General features: G+C 39.5%; 3 protein-coding genes across 3 annotated transcripts in view; 1 reads left to right on the top strand and 2 right to left on the bottom strand.

The window, feature by feature from the left end:
- GFRAL (GDNF family receptor alpha like) overlaps window positions 1-11,304 on the bottom strand; it is a 28,501-nt gene extending 17,197 nt beyond the window's left edge. The window contains exons 1-3 of the mRNA XM_074922445.1: window positions 11,230-11,304; window positions 7,259-7,393; window positions 123-275 (exon numbers count right to left, since the gene is read on the bottom strand). Of these exons, the coding sequence (XP_074778546.1) occupies window positions 123-275; window positions 7,259-7,393; window positions 11,230-11,251 (310 nt within the window). The 5' untranslated portion in view covers window positions 11,252-11,304. The remainder of the gene's footprint in view (window positions 1-122; window positions 276-7,258; window positions 7,394-11,229) is intronic.
- The window catches only part of HMGCLL1 (3-hydroxy-3-methylglutaryl-CoA lyase like 1), a 138,101-nt gene that overhangs the window by 108,978 nt on the left and 6,770 nt on the right, over window positions 1-22,353 (top strand). The gene's annotated exons all lie outside the window — the stretch shown is intronic.
- The window catches only part of HCRTR2 (hypocretin receptor 2), a 33,240-nt gene continuing 27,164 nt past the window's right edge, over window positions 16,278-22,353 (bottom strand). Inside the window, exons 5-8 of the mRNA XM_074895769.1 lie at window positions 21,075-21,295; window positions 19,574-19,695; window positions 18,279-18,479; window positions 16,278-16,612 (exon numbers count right to left, since the gene is read on the bottom strand). Of these exons, the coding sequence (XP_074751870.1) occupies window positions 16,416-16,612; window positions 18,279-18,479; window positions 19,574-19,695; window positions 21,075-21,295 (741 nt within the window). The 3' untranslated portion in view covers window positions 16,278-16,415. The remainder of the gene's footprint in view (window positions 16,613-18,278; window positions 18,480-19,573; window positions 19,696-21,074; window positions 21,296-22,353) is intronic.

Here is a 22,353-nt window from a genome sequence, read left to right as displayed (position 1 = left end):
TTTTTTTTGAGGAATTATCAGATTTGAGAAATAAGCAAAGAAACTTGAATCCAGTTAAATCGAGGGTTATGAAATTTATATTTCTTTTTGTTCTTCATAATGAAATCTTTATGTTTGATTACCTTTATCAATGCTGCAGTGTTTTCCAAGCAAAGTTGTGATGCTACAGAAATTGTCTGTGGTGCAGACACAGTTTTTAAATTCTGGGTATTCATCAACCAGGACCTGTATGATTCTATTACATCCAATAGTGTCTTCTGCCTTGCATCTATTACCTAGAACTTACCATTAAAATTATAATGTTGTTAATGTTTATGAACGCTTAAGGGATACAGTTACATAAAACAATTCAATTGAAGCACAAAAATAATATGTTTTGCCAAGAGAAGATGGTTTGAACTTAGTTTTGTTTGAAAACCTGTCATAATTTATAAGTATTAAATAATAGTCAGAGAGATATAATAAAGTTGTGGGTATGATACTATCTTTTTTATTCGATCTGACCCATTGCCAGAACATCTGTTTCTGTTCTTATTTCCGAAGTACATAAAACCTTAAACTCATATCTTTTATTCTAGGTAGATGAGGTACAGAGACCAAACTAAAAAGGTGCACAGGAGTTGAGGGGCACATCCTGAACAGAGGCAGTGAGACATTAATCTTGTCCCTGTGTAGAAATGAAGTGCCTGGTATAGGGAGAGAAATTCCCAGTGTGGGGTAAGGTACTGCCATGTAACAGAGTAAGAAAGGGGATGTAGGAGAGCAGGCGCAGTCTGTGATAATGGTGATGCTAACCCTATCCTGAGGGATGTCAGCTCTGATTTAGATTCTTCACTCATGAGGATGGCATAAACCTACACATTCCTGGTCATTTGGATATGCCCTCAGGCTGCTACCCTAAAGAACAACTTCATTGCCTAAGTTTGGCAATGACAACAAATTTAAAGTAGTCCAAGAATATTCTGATTTATATATATATATATATATATATATATATATATAAATAAATAAGGGAGAAGTTAACATAAAAAAATTATACAGAAGCCTGAGTTTACCAGTCCAGTTTCAAGCCCTTTGCTTGCATGTGCACTTGGACTCAATGACAAAGACACACGGGCTGTCAGGTTATATTTTCCTTGTATGCATAGTAAAAATAAAGTACTAGTTTCTGGTACAAAGGTAAATCACTCAACCCTTTACTTTATGGACTACAAAGTTTTAAGAGGATTTCATTGCTTGTTACTGCTTAAAAAAGTTACAAGTTACTTAAGAAAATTACATAAGAAGCAGTTTAATACCACTTAAGAAAATTTTGTTTTGTGAAAGCCATAGTCTATCTTGTCAAAACAGTTATGCAGGTGTCCAAACCTGCACATTTCCTCTCTGTGCCTCATAGTTATTCAGTATCTCACAATATGTAAGATAAGGAGCGTGTGGCTCACAAGAACCAGCTGGTCACGGGGCAAAATGAGGATCAGTTTTAATCTATTCAGCACATATGCTATTGTCTCTGCCCTGTCAATGGTGATGTCTGGCTTCCTGCCTTGCTGCTTCCCTGGTGACTAGCATGGAGCAGCAGAGACCATGCGCTCTGGTAAAACTGCAAAGCTAGCAGCCATGTGTCATGGCCGCCACGGACAAGCTTTAATGTGATTAGTTTTAATGTCATTTATATGTTGTTGACATAAATAACAGCGGAAGGCAGTGTAAGCAAAGACCTGCAAGAGGATATAGTGCATTTTGCCTGTACCTGAAGGAATGAGTACTAGCTGTTTCAGAGTGCACATCCCCATCCTGCCACCCCAAAATCCTTTTTCAAACAGTGTCTGCATTGCCCTTTCTCCAGTTGCTGTTGCTGTCTAAGAAGGGTTTGGGGATATATTAAAATGTGCACTGCTACAGGGGGATGTTGCAATCCGGCAAGAGCTACAGCTCCCAGCCTTTGCTCCCACTTCACCTCTCGTAGGAGCAAAGGAGGATGTCATGGTGCCCAGGCTTGGCTATATCTCTTCAACCCCATTTCCAACTTACCTTCTGCATTTTTAGAAGCAGAGAATGATCCTGACCCTTAGCCCTCACCTTTCTTTTTCTCGTAGCCAAGGAGCTCAGGAGATCTAAATAGGAGTTACTGAAGGTCATAGATGTAGGACACTCCCTGACCATGGAAAGTACATGGTGACATGGGAACTATGGAGGCCCATGGACGTGGGAGGGTGGATGTTCTGCTCTATATTTTAAGTGAGTAAGGGATAACAAAGGTCTTTCAGGAGACAATTTCAGAAGGAGAAAATCCAGAGGTAGAAAAAGAGCAACAAAGATCAGGAGGGGCTTGTGTAAAAATTAGCTAATTTACAAAATTTATCACTGCCTTCTTCAAGGTCCTGAGGACACTTCAAAGGTGGAGGTAGTAGAGACAGGAGAATAAAGAACACAGATCCCACTATATTTTATTCAGCGCCCCAGCCTCACTCAGCTTATCTATCTTCATGTCACTAACAAGTTGTGGTTAGGAGTCAGGTATAGGGGCTATGTTCAGAGCGGCCCTGTGCACCGTGAGCACACTGCACTGAATCACAGCAGCTGACAACCAGGGGATGAGACGTAGGTTGTGGGGTTATGAACATACAAAGGGCATAGGCAGAATCAGGAAACACATCAGATTTATGGGGTTCACTTGCCTGGCCTCTTGAAAGCTGTATAGAAATAACCTATTATCAGTATTGGTCTGTTTGTACACTGTGTTGATTCAGCTGTGATGAACAGCAGAAAATATTCTTTTGCTGGTTTTCAATTATTGTTGCTTTATCATTGATTAGTTCTTGGTAATATATTTTAGCTTATACATATGCTTCCAAGGCATTTACAAAAAGTGCTCTCTGACCTAATGCTTGGCAGCCATTATTAATAATTTGATTTATTTCTATGTAATTAATTTATGTACATGGGACCACAAATAGGAGCATGACAGAATAGAAGCTGACAATCTCTGTTCTTGCACAGTCAGCTCTTCAGTCATTTCAGTGGGAATTGGATCTGAAGACTGTAGAGAAGAGTACTGGGTTTTCCCCCCCTCTAGCACTGGTGAGACCACATCTGGAGTGCCGTGTCCAGTGCTGTGCTTCTGAGGGACATGGGCATACTGCAGCGAGTCTTGCGAAGTGCCACAAATGTGACTAATGGACTGAAGCATCTGTCTTATGAGGAGAAGCTAGAGCTGGGATTCCTCAGCCTGGAGGAGAGAAAGCTCAGGGGTGATACACATATCTGTATGTATAAATACCTGATAGGAGGGGGTTGAATAAAGCAGGGGCAGACTCTCCAGTGGTGTCCAGTGACAGGTTGTCTAACAGTGGAAGAGGTTGTCCAGAGGGGTTTTGGTGTCTCTGTCATTGGAGATATTAAAAATCCGACTGGACACAGTCGTGGAAGACAGCCTGCAGTTGACCCTGCCTGAGCAGGGGGTTGGACTAGACCTCCAGAGATCCTTTCCAATCTCAATGATCCTGTTTCTCTAAGAAAAATAAATTTACTTCCAAATCTAATTCAAAATGTGATTCCTTAATATTTGAGCAATCTGAGATATTTTTTTTTTAATCCAGATGTTCCCAGTTCTGAAAAATTAAGAAAATGTATACTCATGGTTAAATCAGAGCTTTTTTTTTTTGCTTTTTTTTTTTGCTTTTTTTTTTTTTTTTAAATGAGTGAACTAAAAGAAATAAACAGCAAAATCAAAACCTTAAAATCTTCATTTTCTGGTGATGAAATATTGCTGATATTGTCAATGTGAAAACTTCTGATTCCATCAAAATTAAATATTTTGGTCTTTTCCATACTGATCTGGAAAAAGACTCATAGACGTTTTCACCCCTTTTTTTTTCAATGTACCTTTGGACTCAGAGGACTATAAACTGAGACTGAAAATGCTGCTGTAGTAGTAGGGGAGTAGTGATGGACAGTTTGACAGACAAAGGAGTAACTTAGGCAGTCACCTGAAGAGCGCCCCCAGACCTGCTCTGAAGAGCAAAAGATGGAGGTCCTGATGTTGCATACATTTAACTTGGAGATTACAACCTGATGGACTGAGTTATTGAACCCATACCACAGAGTAGGAGTATAATTATCATTTGCAGTTAGGTTTTTCATAAAGAAACTAGCAAAAGGAATATTTGCCCCGTTGCCTGTTGCCTTCAACTAACATGCTCCTGCTCAGCCTTCTCAATTCATACAACTTATCAATGAAGAATTCAGTCTCGCACATGTAGAGTACTTTTGAAAGATAATATAATGTTATTCTTACTAATAATGCTGCTGGTAGATTTCTGTCGCTGTTTCTGTTGGCTCTCTGAGGAGTACCATCAGCTGACAGCAGGTTTACACCCTCTGGGGTCATGGCACCTAATAACCACATTTAGAATAATTTGTCCTAGACCAAACACGATACCTGAGTGCCCTGCAATGTTGGAGAGTCCTTGCCAAAGGCCATTATCCTAAAGAAATATATAGATGCAAAACCAAACAAGCAATCACAAGAAGAGTTTATTAGCAGTAGATTTGTCTGACAGTTACAAATAACATCAGTGAATAAGCACATAGTGAATAAGAGAATAAGTGAGGCAAATCGCATATTATGGGACAATGCAACAAATCTAAAGGGGAGACCACAGAAGTCATCATGCTGGCCCACTTCAACTGGTTGCAGGATATGATGAAGAGTAGGCTACAGTACAAATCCTGATCTTTATATCAAGTAGTCTTGGTGCTAAGGTGAATGATGTGAGAGAAGCAAATTCAACTTCTGATTTGGGGAAGAGGTTTGGTTCTAGAGGGCTCATCTTTAGGTCACTATCTTGAGTCTGAAAGTACTGCATATTCCAATAATTTTTTCAAACCACAGCCATATCTTTTGAGACTGTTCCACTTCACATAAAATATTTAAAAACTCAATAGAACATGAGCTGAAGCCCAGTTACTTTGGGGACTGTTGTAACCATTAGGTTATCATGGTTTTTTTTCATTTAATCTGTCTGGTTTTAAAAGTATTCAGCCATTCTATGCAAAGCAGATATCTATCTGGAACAGGACACACTAAGAAGGACCCCTCAGAGAATTTGCTGCTCTAATTATTTTGTATACTGCCTTGTGACTTGGGACACTTCAGCTCAAATCTCTGCATCAAATCAGACAGAGGCATTCAGGTAGCTCATGCTGAAGGTGAATGTTCTACCAATGGGCTACTGAGGATGAAGTCAAGCTGCATCTTCTGATACCTGGCTTCCCACATGGACCAAATGTTAGACTGGATCCTGACGTCAAGACAGACAGAGGGACACTCACTTTATCAACTCTGTTGCAGCTGCATCTCAGAACAGATTATTGCATCAGGACATGGCTGATTTTGTTGAAATAATGTCAATATAAGGAGAAGGGAGGTTTCCATGGAGATATAGATACCTCTGATTCCCAGTGACAGAGAACCTGCCTTATGTAATTAAGTTGCTAGAAATGGCAGTTATGTACCTAAATGCCCTTTGTTGCATTTATGAACAGGGCCAAGGCATGGGCTAGGCTAATGGCAAGTGACTGTGTGTATACTGCTGCAGTGTTGCATGGCACCCAGTCTGGACTGAGCCAGTTAGACTGTGAAGATAGTGTGGGCCCAGAGTCACTCCCAAAAGGGAGTTTTGTGGCAATAGCATGGGGGTAAGACAGTTTAGTTGTATGGATACATGTTGCCCCGTAACAGTTGAACTCAGGGCCAAAAAACAGTCACTGGCCTATTTTATTTGCTAGTACTGATGTAGCCTTGGTAGATCAAAGCCCTTGACATTTATCTGTCAAAAAAGGCATCATTACTAGCTTGGTCTAATGATGCTACCATTCTTCTCCCTTCCATATTCACAGCATCTGGCAAGTAAATACTCAAAATTTAACAGCAAGGTCTTGGAGGGTGTCCTGGTTCAAACCACCACCAGAGGGTTTTAAAGACAGAGAGAGAATGGTGACTGGTACCCAAGATTTGTACAAGAAGACAGTAGGCCTTCAGAGAAGGAACATTTTTATCTGAATGACAACAGAGATTAGTATGAGTTTCAGGTCAAATTTACAGAATCATAGAAAGGTTTGGGTTGGAAGGGACCTTGAAGATCATCTAGTTCCAGCCCCCTGCCATGGGCAGGGACACCTTCCACTAGCCCAGGTTGCTCAAAGCCCCGTCCAGCCTGGCCTTGAACACTGCCAGGGAGGGGGCAGCCACAGCTTCTCTGGGAAACTTGTGCCAGTGCCTCACCACCCTCACAGTGGAGAATTTCTTCCTTGTATCTAATCTAAATCTACCCTCTTTCAGTTTAAAGACATTGCTCCTCCTCCTATCACTACATGCCCTTGTAAAAAGGCATAATACCTGGTCTTCCCCCACTTAAAACATACTTGGAAATGATGCACCAAGTGTTGGAAGTGCAATAAACAGAGACAGAGACTATTTTCTGCTTTCATTTATGTGAGAATCTGTTTAACAATTCAAGGAGGCTTAGTCACATCATAACCAGCACTTTATCATACCATCACTCCTTGCAGGTGAATCACTCTTGACATGTAGGTACTATTCACTGAATAACTACAATGTGCCTCCCTACAACACAGATTTCTTTGAGGCATGCTTTATTTGATTTGTTTCTTATTCTAATATAATATTTGAAAATTACTCTAGGTAACCACTACATTGTTTTAGGTATTGTGTGGGATCATAGATCACAGAATCACAGAATGTTTTGGGCTGGAAGGGACCTTAAAGATCATCTAGTTCCAACCCCCTGCCATGGGCAGGGACACCTTCCACTAGCCCAGGTTGCTCAAAGCCTCATCCAACCTGGCCTTGAACATTTCCAGGGAGGGAGCAGATCAACTCCTCCAAATTATAGACAGCAAAGTTGGAATTTTTTTCCAGTTGCACGTTGGCTTTGTCTAACAGGATCACACAAGAGCATAATTTCTGCTGAATTCAGACTTGCATTGGTTCAGACTCTGATTTTATTCATAGTACAGAAATTTCATTTATCACCTTATTGAAGAGACAGTCTGACTGTTACTGATAATAATAGTGGCCACTGTCAAGGATTTCAGAAGTTGACTGTCTTCTGCCATCATTTTGTCTTTGAAATCTCACTGACTTAATTCAGTTACCACAGCAATATTATATTAAATTATGAATATGCGACTATTAGCAATTCAAAATAAAACCGTGTACACTATAAAGAATTACCTGAAATATTGCAGACATCTTCAACAATCTTCCAGACACTGTCACATCCATTTGCAGCATTTATACACTGCTCCCTCAAGTGCAGACAGTCAGCAGTCTGAGCAGTGGATATACTTGTGAAGTACATGAACAATACTGAAAAACCAGAATATAATGATTTAATACAATAGATCTTGTACTGACCATTTTAATTTACACTTAGATTATAACAATACAAATTACTGTAGCTTATCTATAGATTCAAATTTGCTACCAAGTTAATTTTTAACAGAATAAAACGTTTCCTCAGCTTCACAACTGGAAAATTAAATTTAAATTTTAAATTTTCAAAGTTGCAGTGTAGCATATTTTGTATTGGTTTTACCCCAGTATTGTAATGTCAACCATAGCTATATATGACATCAGTCCATAGATACATAGAAATGGGTGCAGTTCTGAGATTCATAGTAAAGTATAGAAAGGAAGACGATATAAAATTCAGAGGAAACAGAATTTTGTATGGACGGCAATTTCATCAAGCTAGAGACTACACAGGAATCTCTATGAAAAACCATGTGAAAGAGATTTCACAGCTATACAACAGTTAGATAATAAATGATATTTTATTTCATTATCCAGTACTCTTCACCCTCTTTGCTTTTACTTCACAGATGCATCATTTCTTGAAAACAACCCACACATTTATGTCTTTATCTGCTTTCCTGAGTACACTGAACCGAAAGGCCATGTTAATTGCATAAAAAAGTTCTGAAACTGAAGACTGATACAAAGGTTTCAAGGTAAAGAATTTTAAATCAGCACCACCTCTGGCTTAACAGTAGAGAATTAAATTGCCTTGCTAAGAAGAGACAAATCAGTTTGTGTTTAGCTCTTTCATCAACATTTCTGTGTGTGGTAACACAATCTCTAATTTGCAACCATGTGTCTTCATTTTCTATAAAATTAAGTTTCAGACACTGATTTCAGGCCTTATCAAACTAGATGCTGAACAGCTAATGTGCATGTTTTCCTTAGGTGTAGAAGGATCCAGCATCTGCCAGACCAAGACTCCTTTTTTTTTTTTTTTTTTTTTCCTTATGTTCAGATAAGTTCATATGTAATTTTGGGCTTTTCTGAGGTGTAGGAAATGCAGGTCACAGAATTGTCTAGGTTGGAAAAGACCTTGAAGATCATCTAGTCCAGTCATTAACCGAACACTGACAGTTACCAACTACACCACATCCCTCAGCACTATGTCGACCCGACTCTTAAACACCTCCAGGGATGGGGACTCCACCACCTCCCTGGGCAGCCCATTCCAACGCCCAACAACCCCTTCTGTAAAGAAATGATTCCTAATATCTATTCTAAACCTTTCCTGGTGCAACTTGAGGCCATTGCTTCTTGTCCTATCGCTTACTGTTTGGTTAAAGAGACTCATCCCCAGCTCTCTGCAACCTCCTTTCAGGTAGCTGTAGAGGGCGATGAGGTCTCCCCTCAGCCTCCTCTTCTCCAGACTAAACACCCCCAGTTCCCTCAGCCGCTCCTCGTATGACCTGTGCTCCAGACCCTGCACCAGCTTCGTTGCCCTTCTCTGGACACGCTCGAGTCATTCAATGTCCTTTTTGCAGTGAGGGGCCCAAAACTGAACACAGGAGTCGAGGTGCGGCCTCACCAGTGCCGAGTACAGGGGTATTTTCCAGCACTAATTCCTTAAACATCATCTGCAAGAGGCATGAAATATTCCCTCAGGACTTGTCCAGACCCTATCCAGAGAAATTAAATGTTTGCAATTACACATCTAGGAAATAAGAAATTGAATATAAAATATTGCTCTTAATAATCTTAAAAAGCCACTGCTGTTTAGAGATGATGCCATCCCATCTGGAAATGATGATGCTTACCTGTGGTGTAATAGTGCCGCTGTAGGGAACGCTTTCTGGATGCATGTTGATAAAGATGAAGCAACATTTAATGCTTTGGAACTGACAGGTGTAATAGCATCTAGTGTGCCTATGAGACACAGAAGAGGCCACATGCTTACTATAGCTGGTGCTAATCCTTCCCCATTTGTGCATATTCCCACCAGTTCTCAGATCTATAAAGGGCTGGTTGTGATCTCAGTGATTTCCAGCCTGAAACACTCTTTTAGTCTGTGTCTGTTGCTCAGCCTGGAAGACTGATCGATAGAAACGGCTCCTGCCACTTGACATTGAGCAATGTGCAGCTGGCACATCCACAGGGACAATTTTGGCTCATTATAACAATATTTTAGTCCTGGGACTGTCTCCAAAATTTCTTTCTAATTGTGAAATTACTATTTATTCAGATGACAGAGAAAAAAAGTTGTCAAATACCTTACAGTGAAAATGACTGTATATATGACAACACAAAATTACAAACTCAGAAACTTTTTAAGAAAGCGGATTTTGCTGGATGACCATTTACTTATTTTGTAGGTACTAACACGATGGAAAATTTATGCATCCGATTAGGATCTGCAGCACAAAGACTCAGTGCTGTCTCCCTCCTGTTAAGACAGATTTTCAGAACCAGTGGCTGAAAATGAATAGTCAAACTAGGATTGATTGAGCAGCCAATTAGCAGCTCCTGCTCCTTTGCTAGGATTATTTCAGAGTCTGTTGATTTTGAACCCACCTGGAAACTGTGCTCACAAGAAAGAGGAGATGGTTTTGCAAAATAAAGAGCCAAGTGGCATAATCTATGATTGAAGCTGACTCTGTCTAAGGGCTTCTCCAGATCTAATGACATATTATGGATGGGTCTTTTGTTTCCTCAGCAGTACACAGGGAGCACACTGTGGCAAGCCTACGTGAAACAAACCGGCCTATATGATTTTAGAATCCAGTGCGCTGTAGCTTATACAACTGCCTAAATTAACAGTTATTACTTTAGCAATTCACTTTAGTTATTTACTCTAGTGTGTGGAGTACTCAGTGACTGTTTTCTACTTAGAAGAGTTTGGGGCATCTTTTAGTTTGTAGCTAAAACTTTTAGAGGGATCCATTTTGATATGAAGGTACGTAAATTTAGATTTCTACAGGTGTCTGTAGTTTTGTACAGGGGTCTATCGATTCACTGGGTAGGTGTAAAATTCTCTGTTCTGAAGAATTTTGTGTCTAAAGAGAAAAGGGATAAAAGAACGACATTTTAGCACCTTCATTTTGAAGACTGGGAACTGAGGTATGGAGGTATTATAGTGTCTCTTCCAAGACTGCAGAATTATTATCTGACAAATAATAATGAATAATGGGAAACCAAGCTATGGTTTCTATCCAATTGCAAGAGCAAGACAGCTAACTCCGAAGGAGAAGGGCAAACTGTAGTTGAATATAGTTTGAATCTAGTTGAAAAGTGATAAAAGACAACTTTATTCTAACAAAACCTGGGGCAGAACTACCTATGGAATGTCTTTAACAGTGGCATATGAGCTCAGAGTAGTGGAATGTTAAAGAGATCAGCAGGTATACAATATGTAGAGGGGGAAAAGGAAAATAAAAGTTATACTTGTCTCAGCGCATTCTCTTCCGTAGCGACTATCGCGGCTTTCCCCTTTTCTCCATTCAGACCCAAAGGGAAATGTCAGTAGCCCTCTGTGCAGCACTGCCAGCACTGAACGCTTTCCACGTAGCCAACAAGTGGCCGTTTACCTAGACGAGGGATCCCATTTGTGAGTCTCCTCGCCGGTCCAGCTTCTCCCCAGCGCCGGCCCCGCCGCCCTGCCTTACCTGCGCCGCAGACACGGTGCCGTGTGTCCGCCCGCGCCCGGCCGCAGGGCCTGCAGGTGGCGCAGCGGTGCGAAGCCCCGCCAGGTACCTGCTCGGCCCCGCCTGGAGGCGCCCCGGCAGCAGAAGGAGGGGTTGGAGCCGTCAGGGCGACCCGCGGAGAGGAGAGGCCGGGGGGCGCGGGGCGAAGCGGAGTGTCCCGGCGGGGCTGAGGGCGGCCTCCCCCCCACCTCCCGCGGCACTTACCGAGGCGGAGGAGCGCGGCCATGGCCGGCCGCGGGCGGCTGCAGCTCCGCGACGAGCGGGTGGCGCCGGGGGCAGGTGCCGGTGCGGCGCCGCCCCTTCAGCACCGGCTGCGGGACAGCGCCCCGCCCGCCCCGGGCCCGCCCCGGCCCCGCCCCGCCCCGGCCCCGCCCCGGCCCCGCCCGCCCCGGGCCCGCCCCTGCGGCCGTGTGTGGCGCCGCCGAGGCCACGGCACGGGCGGGGGCAGGTCTGTCCCTCTGCCATGCAAATACCGTACCTTTGCCTGCCCGCCCCTTTCCGTCCGGAGCGGCGGATGAAGCTCCCCCGCCCCCCGCGGCTTTCTTCGCTGCCGTGGTTCGACCCTTCGCTCACGCGGGCGGTTCCACCGTGGCGAAGCTGGGCGGCGTGTCCATGAGCGGCCGCGCTGAGGCGTCTCTCAGGGCGCCGGGCACTCCTCTGCCTTCAGTTCCCGCCTGATCTCCTGAGAAACTAACAGAGTAAGTCTTTGGCTGCCGCCTGTAATCCCTCCGGAAAATGTTTGTTCCTGTGTCTGATCATCTTCTGCAAGCACTTTTCAACGCGTTTTAGAAGTGAATTTGTTTTCGTCCTGCATGTGGAATAGGATCGTGATCTGTTAAGGAGAGAGAGGAGCTAAGGAGGCCAGCAGACCAGAGGAACAAACAAGTAACTAGGCTGTAATCTATACCCATCCTGGACTAGGGGTCTAACTTCAGGAGTTTCACTAAAATACAGCAAAAAGTAGTTTGCCGTACAAACAGTCAGCAGCTGGCTTGGGCACTTAATAAAACATAAATCAACCATGAAGTGTCCAGTCATACACCTGCTGGCTCCAGAGTGCGTTTTTGCTTTTGTGCTGGAAAGAGGAGGAAGCAACAGATCCCCATTGATTTCTCCATGCTACTTGTTTTCACAAATTCCTTATCTCATAAACAACATTTTAAATTGGATTTGGTCCTTGAATGCTTACAACAAAAAGATATCCTAAAACTTTCAGCATAGCTAGCAGATAGAGAGATATTGGGTGGAATCCTGTCCCTATTGCCCAAGCAAAAGTTGAGCCAAATCCAGATTTTGCTTATTTTTTTTTTATTTAGTTCAGTGTCATGGTTTAGGAAAATTCAGTCCTGCCTGTAATTGATTTACATTTTTTAAATTTAAATTTAGTTATTTTATTACATTCTTTATTTAAACTCTTAATTGCCAGCATCGTGACATGCAGCAGTAGGTTGCGATGCATCTTACAGCGAGGGCTGAGTTAAGCTGATGTTTAGTGTACTCTCCTTCCCATAAAGCACTCTCCAGGTTAATATCAGAGAATGAGATGGTGACCTCTATGCAGTCCAGAAGAAAAAAAAAAAGAAAAAAAAAAAAAAGCCTCTTGGAGGTGGAGAGGGGGAGAAATTATCTTGCAGTCATTGTGACTGCAGGGCACAAACTTTTCACCGCAGTGGCAACAGGAAAGGAGAAGGAGGTCAGGATATCAGACCTACAAGACTGTGAAATATGTTGAGAGACTAAGTACTGAAGTGTGGTGGCACAGCAATTTATGTATGCAGGAACAAATATGTTTTGATTTAAACTCTGTGTCTAAAGATACATCCAAGCAGAAATAACAGCATAAGAACTCTTCTATGCTCCTGAGTAGCTAGTGGAAATGTTAGAATACCAAAGCAACAAGATGTAACAAAAGCTAATTAAAACTCTGCTTTCAGATAATTTTCAATATTTATAGACTGGATAAGAAATGCTTATTCCTCACCTAACCTTTTTTGATGTATAAGAAGCCCAGAAGCTTCTTTAAGATGCTCTAATTTCTGTCACATGCAATAGACATTAAATTCCACATTGTTCTTAAAATCTCACCCTGCCTTCTCACAGCCTTTTCTATCTCCATTAATATCCACTCCTCACTATTGGGTTTATCTTTGCTGAAAACTCCCACTGATTATCTTCATTCAAAAATAAATCCATCTGCATAATATTTTGAGTGTATCCAAATATTTGGATCTTTCTGCAGTAAAAGGTCCTAGAAATGGCAAAAAATTCTTCACTACTTCACACAGATAGACAACAGATTTTTAAATGTCTGTAAAGCTTTTCTGATGAAATGGTACCTGAAAATATATCTGAGCTAAATAAGAAAATGTCTAGGTATTTCTCAAATTTTGTAAAACTAAAGAAATAAATACATATGAATATTTGCATGAAAAATATTTATTTCAAAAAATCAAATTTTTGAATGAAAAATCTTTTCATCAAAATAACCAAATCTTTACAATCTTGACAACCATATTTAACCAATCTTTAGCTTGATAACCATATTCTATGGCAATAATTCTACCTATCCTTAGAAGTTCAAATCTTAGACAAGCTCTGATTGTATCACTTGTGTCTGAAAGATATGCTATTTACTCAACAAAAATCTGGCCAGAGAAAAACCCAGAATCATTTCTCAATGAAAGTCTCATCTTCTATTTATATTCTACACACAAAAAGTACTGCTAAGTTAAAGTTATGGCTAAAAGAAATTCCTAGGAACATGGGAACATTTTAATTTTTGTCACCTAAGTGATAATAAGAGAACAAAGAGAAAAAAAGAAAATTATCTTAAAAAAGAGAAGACTAAGGCCAGAACCTCCATTTCTAACATTTCACAGGAGACTTGCAGGAGCCAAAAACTGCTAATGACTTTTAGTGATGTTCTTATCTCAGGGTAACTAACACAATTCATCCCACTGGCATTAAGGTAGCAGCAAAAAGAAGACAATTTCTGTTGGCAGGTGGTATTCAACCCCCCTTTAGAAAGATGCTACTTATGATTATTTCATGAGCACTGCCACACCCACCCCCGCCCCCCTGCCCCGCTGCCGTTCATCTCACAGGGATCTGGGCAAGACAGCTGACAAAGCAGGGGAATTCTGCTGGTCTTCCAGTCATCCATGGCCTTGTATGTTTGAGAAGTATGCATACTCCCCTTTTATACTGACAAAGGTTTCTTAGATAACCATTTACCTTCTACTTTCTTACTTTCTCTTCAAGGAAAAGATAAAAATACATTTTCTGAAATGAAAGTATAGATTTGCATAATTTTGACATAATTGATATTTTCAGCAGTGAGACAACATTTTATGGCACGATAAAACGATTACTGATAATTATTTTACAACTGGATTCCTATACTAGTTTTTCACTTTTTGACTTTTTATTTACTTAAATCAAAACAAAGGAAAAAAAGAGATGACTTTTCAAATTCCATTCTCCCATTTCTGTATTGTTTTAATTCAGCAGCTGTTTGTCCAATCATTTCAAAATATATAGAAAAATTATATCTTGGTCCACACAGTTTAATAATATGACATTTCTGTGGCTGAAGAGCTAAAATAGCCTTCTAATGGGAAAGGAATTGAAATAGCTATGAAATCAAATCCTGCTGTACTTTCCACAATTATTGGGGTTTTTTCCCTTAAGAAGAGACAAAGTAAAATAATTTCTTGAAATAACAATGACATAATAGCTATACTCAAAAATTAAGCTTACACATAGGAATACAGGAATTCCTATGATTTTATTTGATATTTAAACATTCTTTCCATTTAGGTATTTCTCCTTATTCATTGGAAAAAGAATATTATTATTTTTCTCTTTTAATAGAAAAAGAAAACTTTAATATATAAACAAATGAAAATTTTTTTCTCTCACTTCACACCAGTGTAAACTAGGAGTAATTTCAACAATGTCAAGTAAAACAGCTGCTGGGGAAGGCTAAAGCATAAAATGATTAAGCACTTCGTAACAGGCATGATAGACAGTACATTGCATGACATTAGGTCAAAGTAAAACCTAGAAAAAATATTTACAGAAGTTAATCAAATACAACCTTGTCTATGAATAATTTGCTTTTCAGAAATATTTGAACGTGTGAGAATGTCTTCTTTCTATGTAAAATGCCTTTTACTGAAAAACAAGTCCTCCTTCCCATCTTACCCTTCCTTTTGAAAAATCTTAATTTTCAAATCACAGGGAGATTGTGGCTCAGGTCCTTATAGATTAGCCTCTTTCTAACCAATAGGCCACATTCTCCTAGTAGACTAAGTCTCCAGTGATGCACCATCATCATTCTTTAAGAATAATAATTACAATGCATGGTAGGAAGCCCCAGGCCAGGGAGCTTATCCCATAAATGGAAAATGGATAAGCGAGTATTTGATATAAAGGTGCCATGATATATCACCTCCGTAATTTCCAGAGAGAAACATTTTATTTTAATTGTTGAAAAGTCAACATTTTCTTGGCATATAAATCAGCTAATTGTCTCATTAGTGTTAAATGGTGGCTGAGAGAAAAATCATGAAAGCAAGTGAGATAACCAATGTTTTCTATTTTAAAGATTCTCAGAGATCTTCAGGAGCAACACTTCCAGGCATTATGCACTAAAATGGGCTACCAAAGTTAAAATGTCCTGTCCTTCAGGGGTGCTGACACTTGTTATTCCTATTGGCCTGAGTAGGAATTTTGAGCTTATAGCACCTTTGAACATCACATAAGTTTTATTTAAGTAGTTACTTTTTAGGCACTCGAGTCTGAAGAAAAAAAAAATTGGCTATTTAGTGTAATCTTATGAAAGTATGTGTGACTTGCAGCACTTTGGGTTCACATTTTAGAAGCATGTCTGTGCTTAGAAAAGTAGCCTGGAATCTTCCCAAATCAATCTGAAGTGAAAGTTTCATAATGAACGTAGAATTTAGTAGAAGTGAATTAGCAGAAAAAGAAGTGCAAAGTAATTCTAGAATATCACTAGTGCATAAGTAAGCATTCCCTGTAAATAAGTCACTCATTTATAGAAACAGGATATAAATAAATGATGTTTGAGACTTTTTTCAAATACTTAAGATTTCTTTATATGGTATATTTTAGAACATTCCACAGCATCTAAAATATATAAAAATAAATATCTACAGTATTTACAAAGTATGATACAATCCAATCTTTAAAAAGACTTGTAAAGATGTGTTCTTTAGCTCATACTGAGGTAAGTAGGTTTCTGTAAGACTGAGAAGAAATAGGAGAGGCAATCATTTTGAAGGAATCCCTTTGTCCAGATGTTGTAGTCCGTAACATGATAAAAGCATGTGCCATTATCTGGTGGTCTTATATGCATTGAGCCAAAGTCATCCTTGCTGTAACTCCATCGAGGTAAGTTTATTAGTTACGCTAGGGACAAATTTGTCCCACTCTGCATTCTCTGTGTTGCTGGTGTCTTCTGCAGAAGCCCTCACAGCTTCATCTAAATTTGAAGTCATGTTCATCCCTGGTATGTGAAGATGCAGTTCCACTGATTTCAATGGGCTGAGTGTAGCTGGGATACCTGTAAGATAAAATAAGGATTTTAAGATGATTTTACTGTTTGTATCAGGTAGCTGATTTGCTCACCCTGTCATTGTCACTCTCTGAACATTATGCAGGTGATGAGCTATTAACAAAATGGCGTGCCAGAAAGTGTTCTAAATTGCACTTGGAAATTTTAAGTGAAGACTTCTTGACTGAAGGCTAAAGGGATTTCTGCTGCATAAACCTTTATTTTCTTACTTTTAAACATTTTAATTGTGTTCTACTACTTATTTAATATGCATTATTTGGTAGATTGCACTGTGGTTCCTCATCCAGATGCCACTGCGCCCAGCAGAGCACTACAGCTTCCTGTGTACACATCACTCATAGAATCACAGAATAGTTTGGGTTGGATGATAGATACCTTTAAAGACCTCCTAGCCCAACACCCCTGCCACAAGCACAGCACAGGCAGGGAGAAGAAAATGATGACAAATAATAGATATAGAGTAAAACATAATTTATAGCCACACTGTCAACTGGGTTTCATGGATGTAACCTTGCTTGTGCAATACATACAGGAATGGCAACACTAGTGGAAAAGAAGGAGCTGAATTCAGGGGAAAGAACCCACATTCCTTCTATAGTAAGTGAAAAGAACACAGTTCTTCAGAGGTAATTTATTTAATTCTTTTTAGATGTATATTTTAGGCAGATTAGGTGTCCTTGGAGATACCAGTTTCGCTGTTACCAGTATATAGCTTATATAGTTCTAGCCTATAGTGACTGAGACAACTTCTAGACAACCAACATTCACATTCTAGGAGCAGTGCCTTGCAAAGCCCTGCTGGGATATAACATATAATGTAATGAGAAATATAAAATAATAAATTCTATGCCATTTTTCATCTAGTCACAAAGCTAGGGAATTTCACAATCATTTCAATGTTTATCCAGAAGTGGGAAAGCTTGAACAACTTCTGCCTTTCATTTCAGACTGTGTTCATTTGTTTATCAACCTGTACTGGAGAAAAACCAAGAGCAGCTTCCCAGCTGTTCCTAAATACATACAATAACCCACCCAACAGGAAAAAAACAAACAAACAAACAAACCAAAAAACCCACAGAAAATGTGAGAGAAGTAATTAATGTGAATTTCATATGTAATCAGCCCAACTCACACCAGAATCCATGGTAAGCAGATCATTTGGAATAGTTGAGGACATTCAGGTAGTTCATTCTGTACACCCAATTTTGGTTAAAATATTTGTGATAAAATATACCACAGCTTCAGAGAATTAGCTCTGACTAGAATAGCTGTTTATAAACATGTTGCAACTCCAGGGAAAATGATTTTCGTACTTTCAGGTACCTGTTCTTTATTTACTTAGGAGTCTATAGGAAGTAGGGATCCCCCCAAAAATATGTATATGATTACGTTATTCCTTCTCAATTGCAGCTCAACTTATGAAATAAATGAGGTGAAATTTTGTTTCATCAATATATAACCAAAGTTGTAGTATATTCTGTAAAATATTTCTTCAAAGTTACTTTTCTTACATTCAGTTCTTAACTGTAGACACCCTTCTCTCATTGCATTGTGCTCAGATTCAAATATTGTTGCATGCAGAATTAAATTTTGCTTCCACAGCATCAACAGACATAGGGATAAGTATACTACCAGTGGGTAATAAGTGCAGTACCATTTGCTGGAAGTGTGTTTATGTTGGTCAATACAACATGTTCTGAAAGTTTTGAAATGTTATCAAAATTGCTGATCTGGGTGGTCAAGGATTTCCGACTCTCTGTACTGGCACGACCTCTGGTGAGCCGTTCATCATGGTGACTGCGAATGCCAAAGATGCAACAAGAAAATGCTGCTTTAAATTCTTCTCTAAATTTCCCTGTCAACCACAAAAAAGACTCATGAAAAAACTGTACTTTAAACTGTGTTTCAACAAACTTTATAGATTAGAAAAAAGAAGCTATCTAAAGCAAAGTTAACCCAACACACCCAGATATTCTTCTAATGCAGAAGTAGGAAATCACTGTTTCAACATCTTGGAGAAAGACAGAAAAATATAATCTTTATAAGAAGATATGTGAGGCGTGGTATGAAGCCTAAATTTACTCTTGGCTAGACAGAATGGATAAATTAGGATGATTTATGAAATCATGCCATGGATAATCTATTGATTAATAACGTATCTAATAAAAACAAGTAATTGAGTCATTGTAGGCTTAAATGGCTGAATCATTACTTGACATGTGAAATGAGAAGGCATGGCTAATTTGTATTTCATCTTGAATACATTTTAAAAACGACTGAACGTGTTTGACAGCCCATTAGTCTGCTTTTGGGGCTCATTAAATTGTTCAGATCATCCTCACACTACACACCACAAAAAAACTACAGTGGGCAAATTTGTAGTGAGGATCAATAGACTTTTGCCTCCTATATTTAGCTGTGCTATCACCAGTTTAAGTCCTGATTCTGCTGTCCATAGCTAAATAAGAAAAGCACAAACTAAGACAAATCTATACTAGTAAGTAAACAGCATCCTGGCTGGTTCTTTGGCCTTAAATCCAGTTGACACAGTCTGGTCATGCAAGTACTATTAAAAGACTCGCAGCTTCCAAAACCCAATACCTGCATATAAAATGCCAACTGGGGCCAGCCCCTGGCCTATGCTACCTCCCAGACAGTATCCGGGGAGCATTTAGGGGAATGGTAATTGTTTCAGATTAAAGTCATGCCAGGGACTTCTCTACCAAATTAATGGTATGGACAGTCAAATCCAGGCACTTGGATTCAGGCCCTGGCACGGTTTAGTTGTAGGTAGATAGTCTGAAGGTAAGAGGATACTTGTTCCAAGAAGAGGATCTATCTCCCACTAGAGGAGCTGGGCTGATGTTACACAGTCATTAATCTTACTTGTTATGGCTCATTACATTCAAACTATACATTAAACTTGAATTCTAGGTAACTGTAACTCACCACTGAGGAAGTTATAAATAATAGGATTGGCTGCACTGTTTGCATACACAAGCCAGTGTGAGAACGTGAACCAGGCGTATACAGTTTCTCTGTCATCGGCATGATTAAACATCCCAAAAACCCTACAGAAAAAGAAAAGCAAGCCTGAAAGACGGCAACATGAGAAATCATATAAAAAGATTTGGCAACATCTAGCCTAATTTTATCTCTGATGGCCTATTTGCTGTATCACAGAAAAGCTGATTCAACAGTCTATACTTTCTTGAGAGAATTAAGTCTTCTCCTCATCCCTCAGCCTGCTGTCTTGGTGGTTTAGCACAACAGAGACCATCAGTACTTTACTTTGCAATGGTGCAGATGCATGATTTTTCTGCTAAGTAACCAAAGTCAGCTGGTGTCAGATAAGACATGAGAAGATGGGAAAAGTTGCTCTTGACCTATTCATGCCATTGAGGTTCCCAGCTCTAGGGCCACTCTCCAATAAACAGGGGGTCTGGAATTGAACAGGCACTGAACTGGTCCAAAGAGGCCACAGTAGCAGCTTCTGTCCTCCAGAGAAATCTGCTTTGCCCATATTCCTTACACCTAACTTTTGATATTTAAGTGAAAATCTAACTATGGGCCTACTCTGCTCTTGTAGTCAAGGCAGTTTGTGTAGTTCCCCTGTGGCTCAGATTGTAGGTTGCCTGAACTGCCTTCTGGAAATACGTTTCTCTCCACATTGCCTACCAAGGCACTTAAGGATGATAAGTACTTAAATCAGGCCTCAGAAAAGTGCCAGAATTGAGTGGGATGCATTTAAGCCTTCATATCCAACTCGAAACTATTAATTAAAAAATAAAATGTTCCTCAAGCACCAATAACAGGCTGGTTATTTTTTGGGATATTCAAATCTTCTGCTATATGTCATTATTTATCGGTATTCCAGAGGGCTCATGATAACTATACCAAATCTTTAGCCTGTCAGACATGGTACAAAAACCAAGTGTATACACAATTATGTCTCAAATGAACAGGAGAGGAAAGAGTAAAAAAGTAAAACATAGCTTCCTAGGCAAACTGAACGGTTAGGCCAAGGTCTCAAAATTGTACATGATGGGGCTTGGGTTTGAACCCAGCATTTCACAGTCCTCGGGGAAAAAACACAACACTACGCTCTCCTGTTAACCTTCAGCTGCTGCTTTAGGTAAATGCACTTCCATGGGTGCATTTACAGTAAATGAACTGTAATCCCATGTAAATGACAGGTTTTAATGAGGAGATAGGCGAGATCATTTTCATGAGGAAAAGCTTGCTAATAAGGGTTCCACAATCTTGCCTTTAGTTTAAGTGGTACAGATAGGTTTTTCTTGCAACTGTATGATTTTTTTTTCATTTCTTTTGTGAAATAAGTAATCTTATCCTTCAAAAGTATCTGCCACAATAACAGGAATCTCGTAACAGAAAATTGGGTTTAGAGAGAAAGCTTTACCAAGTGTTTACATTTGGGGATATAATTTACCTTTTCAAGACATTGAGGATGCTAATTGGCAGATAGCAAAGTGCAAAAACCAGGAGGACAACCATTAGCATACGTGCTGTTTTTCTTCTTGCACGAATCTGTTTTATTTCAGCTGCCACAGCACTAATCTTTGATTTTGTTGATTGTCCCAGACCTCGGGGCTGTGCTGAGGACTGCAGAGGCTTCCATTTTTTCTGAACAACAGATGAAGTTCCTGGGATCTAAGAAGACAAAATAAGGGGCACTTTTAAAAACTAGCACTGTGGGTAGCTAAGAAGAAAAATAGACATGTTGACATACACAATGTAAGCTTGCATGGAGAAGTAGTTTCTTTTACTAAATTAATTGATGTAGCTGCGAGAAACAAACTGAATTTCAGACAGAAAAGATTGAATAAAAATTTGTGTTTATCCAAATATATCAACTGATGTATTAAAATTTTCTTTACTTTTCACATATCTTGCCTTGCTTGTGTCTTTAGACTATCCCATTTACTAATTCTATTGCTGCAATTATGTTGCTATGAAGTTCTATAGTAAATGTTTTACTGTATGGCAGAGTAGTTTTTCCCATTAATATGTTGCTAATTTAAGATACTAAACAACTTTTCAGCATTGGAAGACAAGGATTTAAAGGCTACATAGTTTTAAGTGCCACAGAACTTCCAAATACGCAATCTAGATGACAATGACGCAGCTAAAGAAATCACAGCTGAAGTGTGAATCTCCCTGCAAAGCTCTTCAAAACTGAATGTTTATACTGTGATGAATAGAGACAAAACATGGAAGAGTGCCAAGACATAGGAAGAATTAGGTTAGTCAGACACCTTGAAATGGGTAGATGTAGCACCATAAAAAAAATAAATCTTGGTTTTTGTTTTCTGTGCCCTCACGTAAGCCAAGACAAATAAAGCAATTTTGTTTCAGTCCTTCGAAATTATTTATTGCCTGTAGCCAAATGTGAAAGAATACACATGGCAAGGACTTTCTCAGAGAACTTTATTACAATGACATTTATAATGTTTTCAATGTTATACATTGTGAAAACCTTTTGGGTAGAAATAGAACTTTATTCATGTGTAGTGCAATTGTCTGTGGGGTGAATGAGTGCAAAATAATCCAATTGTAAAAGTATCTGAAAAATTCAAATTGTCTATTGTAACATTTTAAAAATTAGGGTTTATCCACACAAACTGACAGAAAAGAATGAAATATTTGAAAAAAGTAAGCTAAAATGGGAATGCTTATTCTAAAATAAATGCATGCACGTTCAGAATTGT

The sequence above is a fragment of the Athene noctua genome, chromosome 1, assembly GCF_965140245.1.
Source record: "Athene noctua chromosome 1, bAthNoc1.hap1.1, whole genome shotgun sequence".
NCBI lineage: Eukaryota > Metazoa > Chordata > Aves > Strigiformes > Strigidae > Athene > Athene noctua.
The sequence above is the reverse complement of the archived record's forward strand: the minus strand, read 5'-3'. Positions and strand labels throughout refer to the sequence as shown.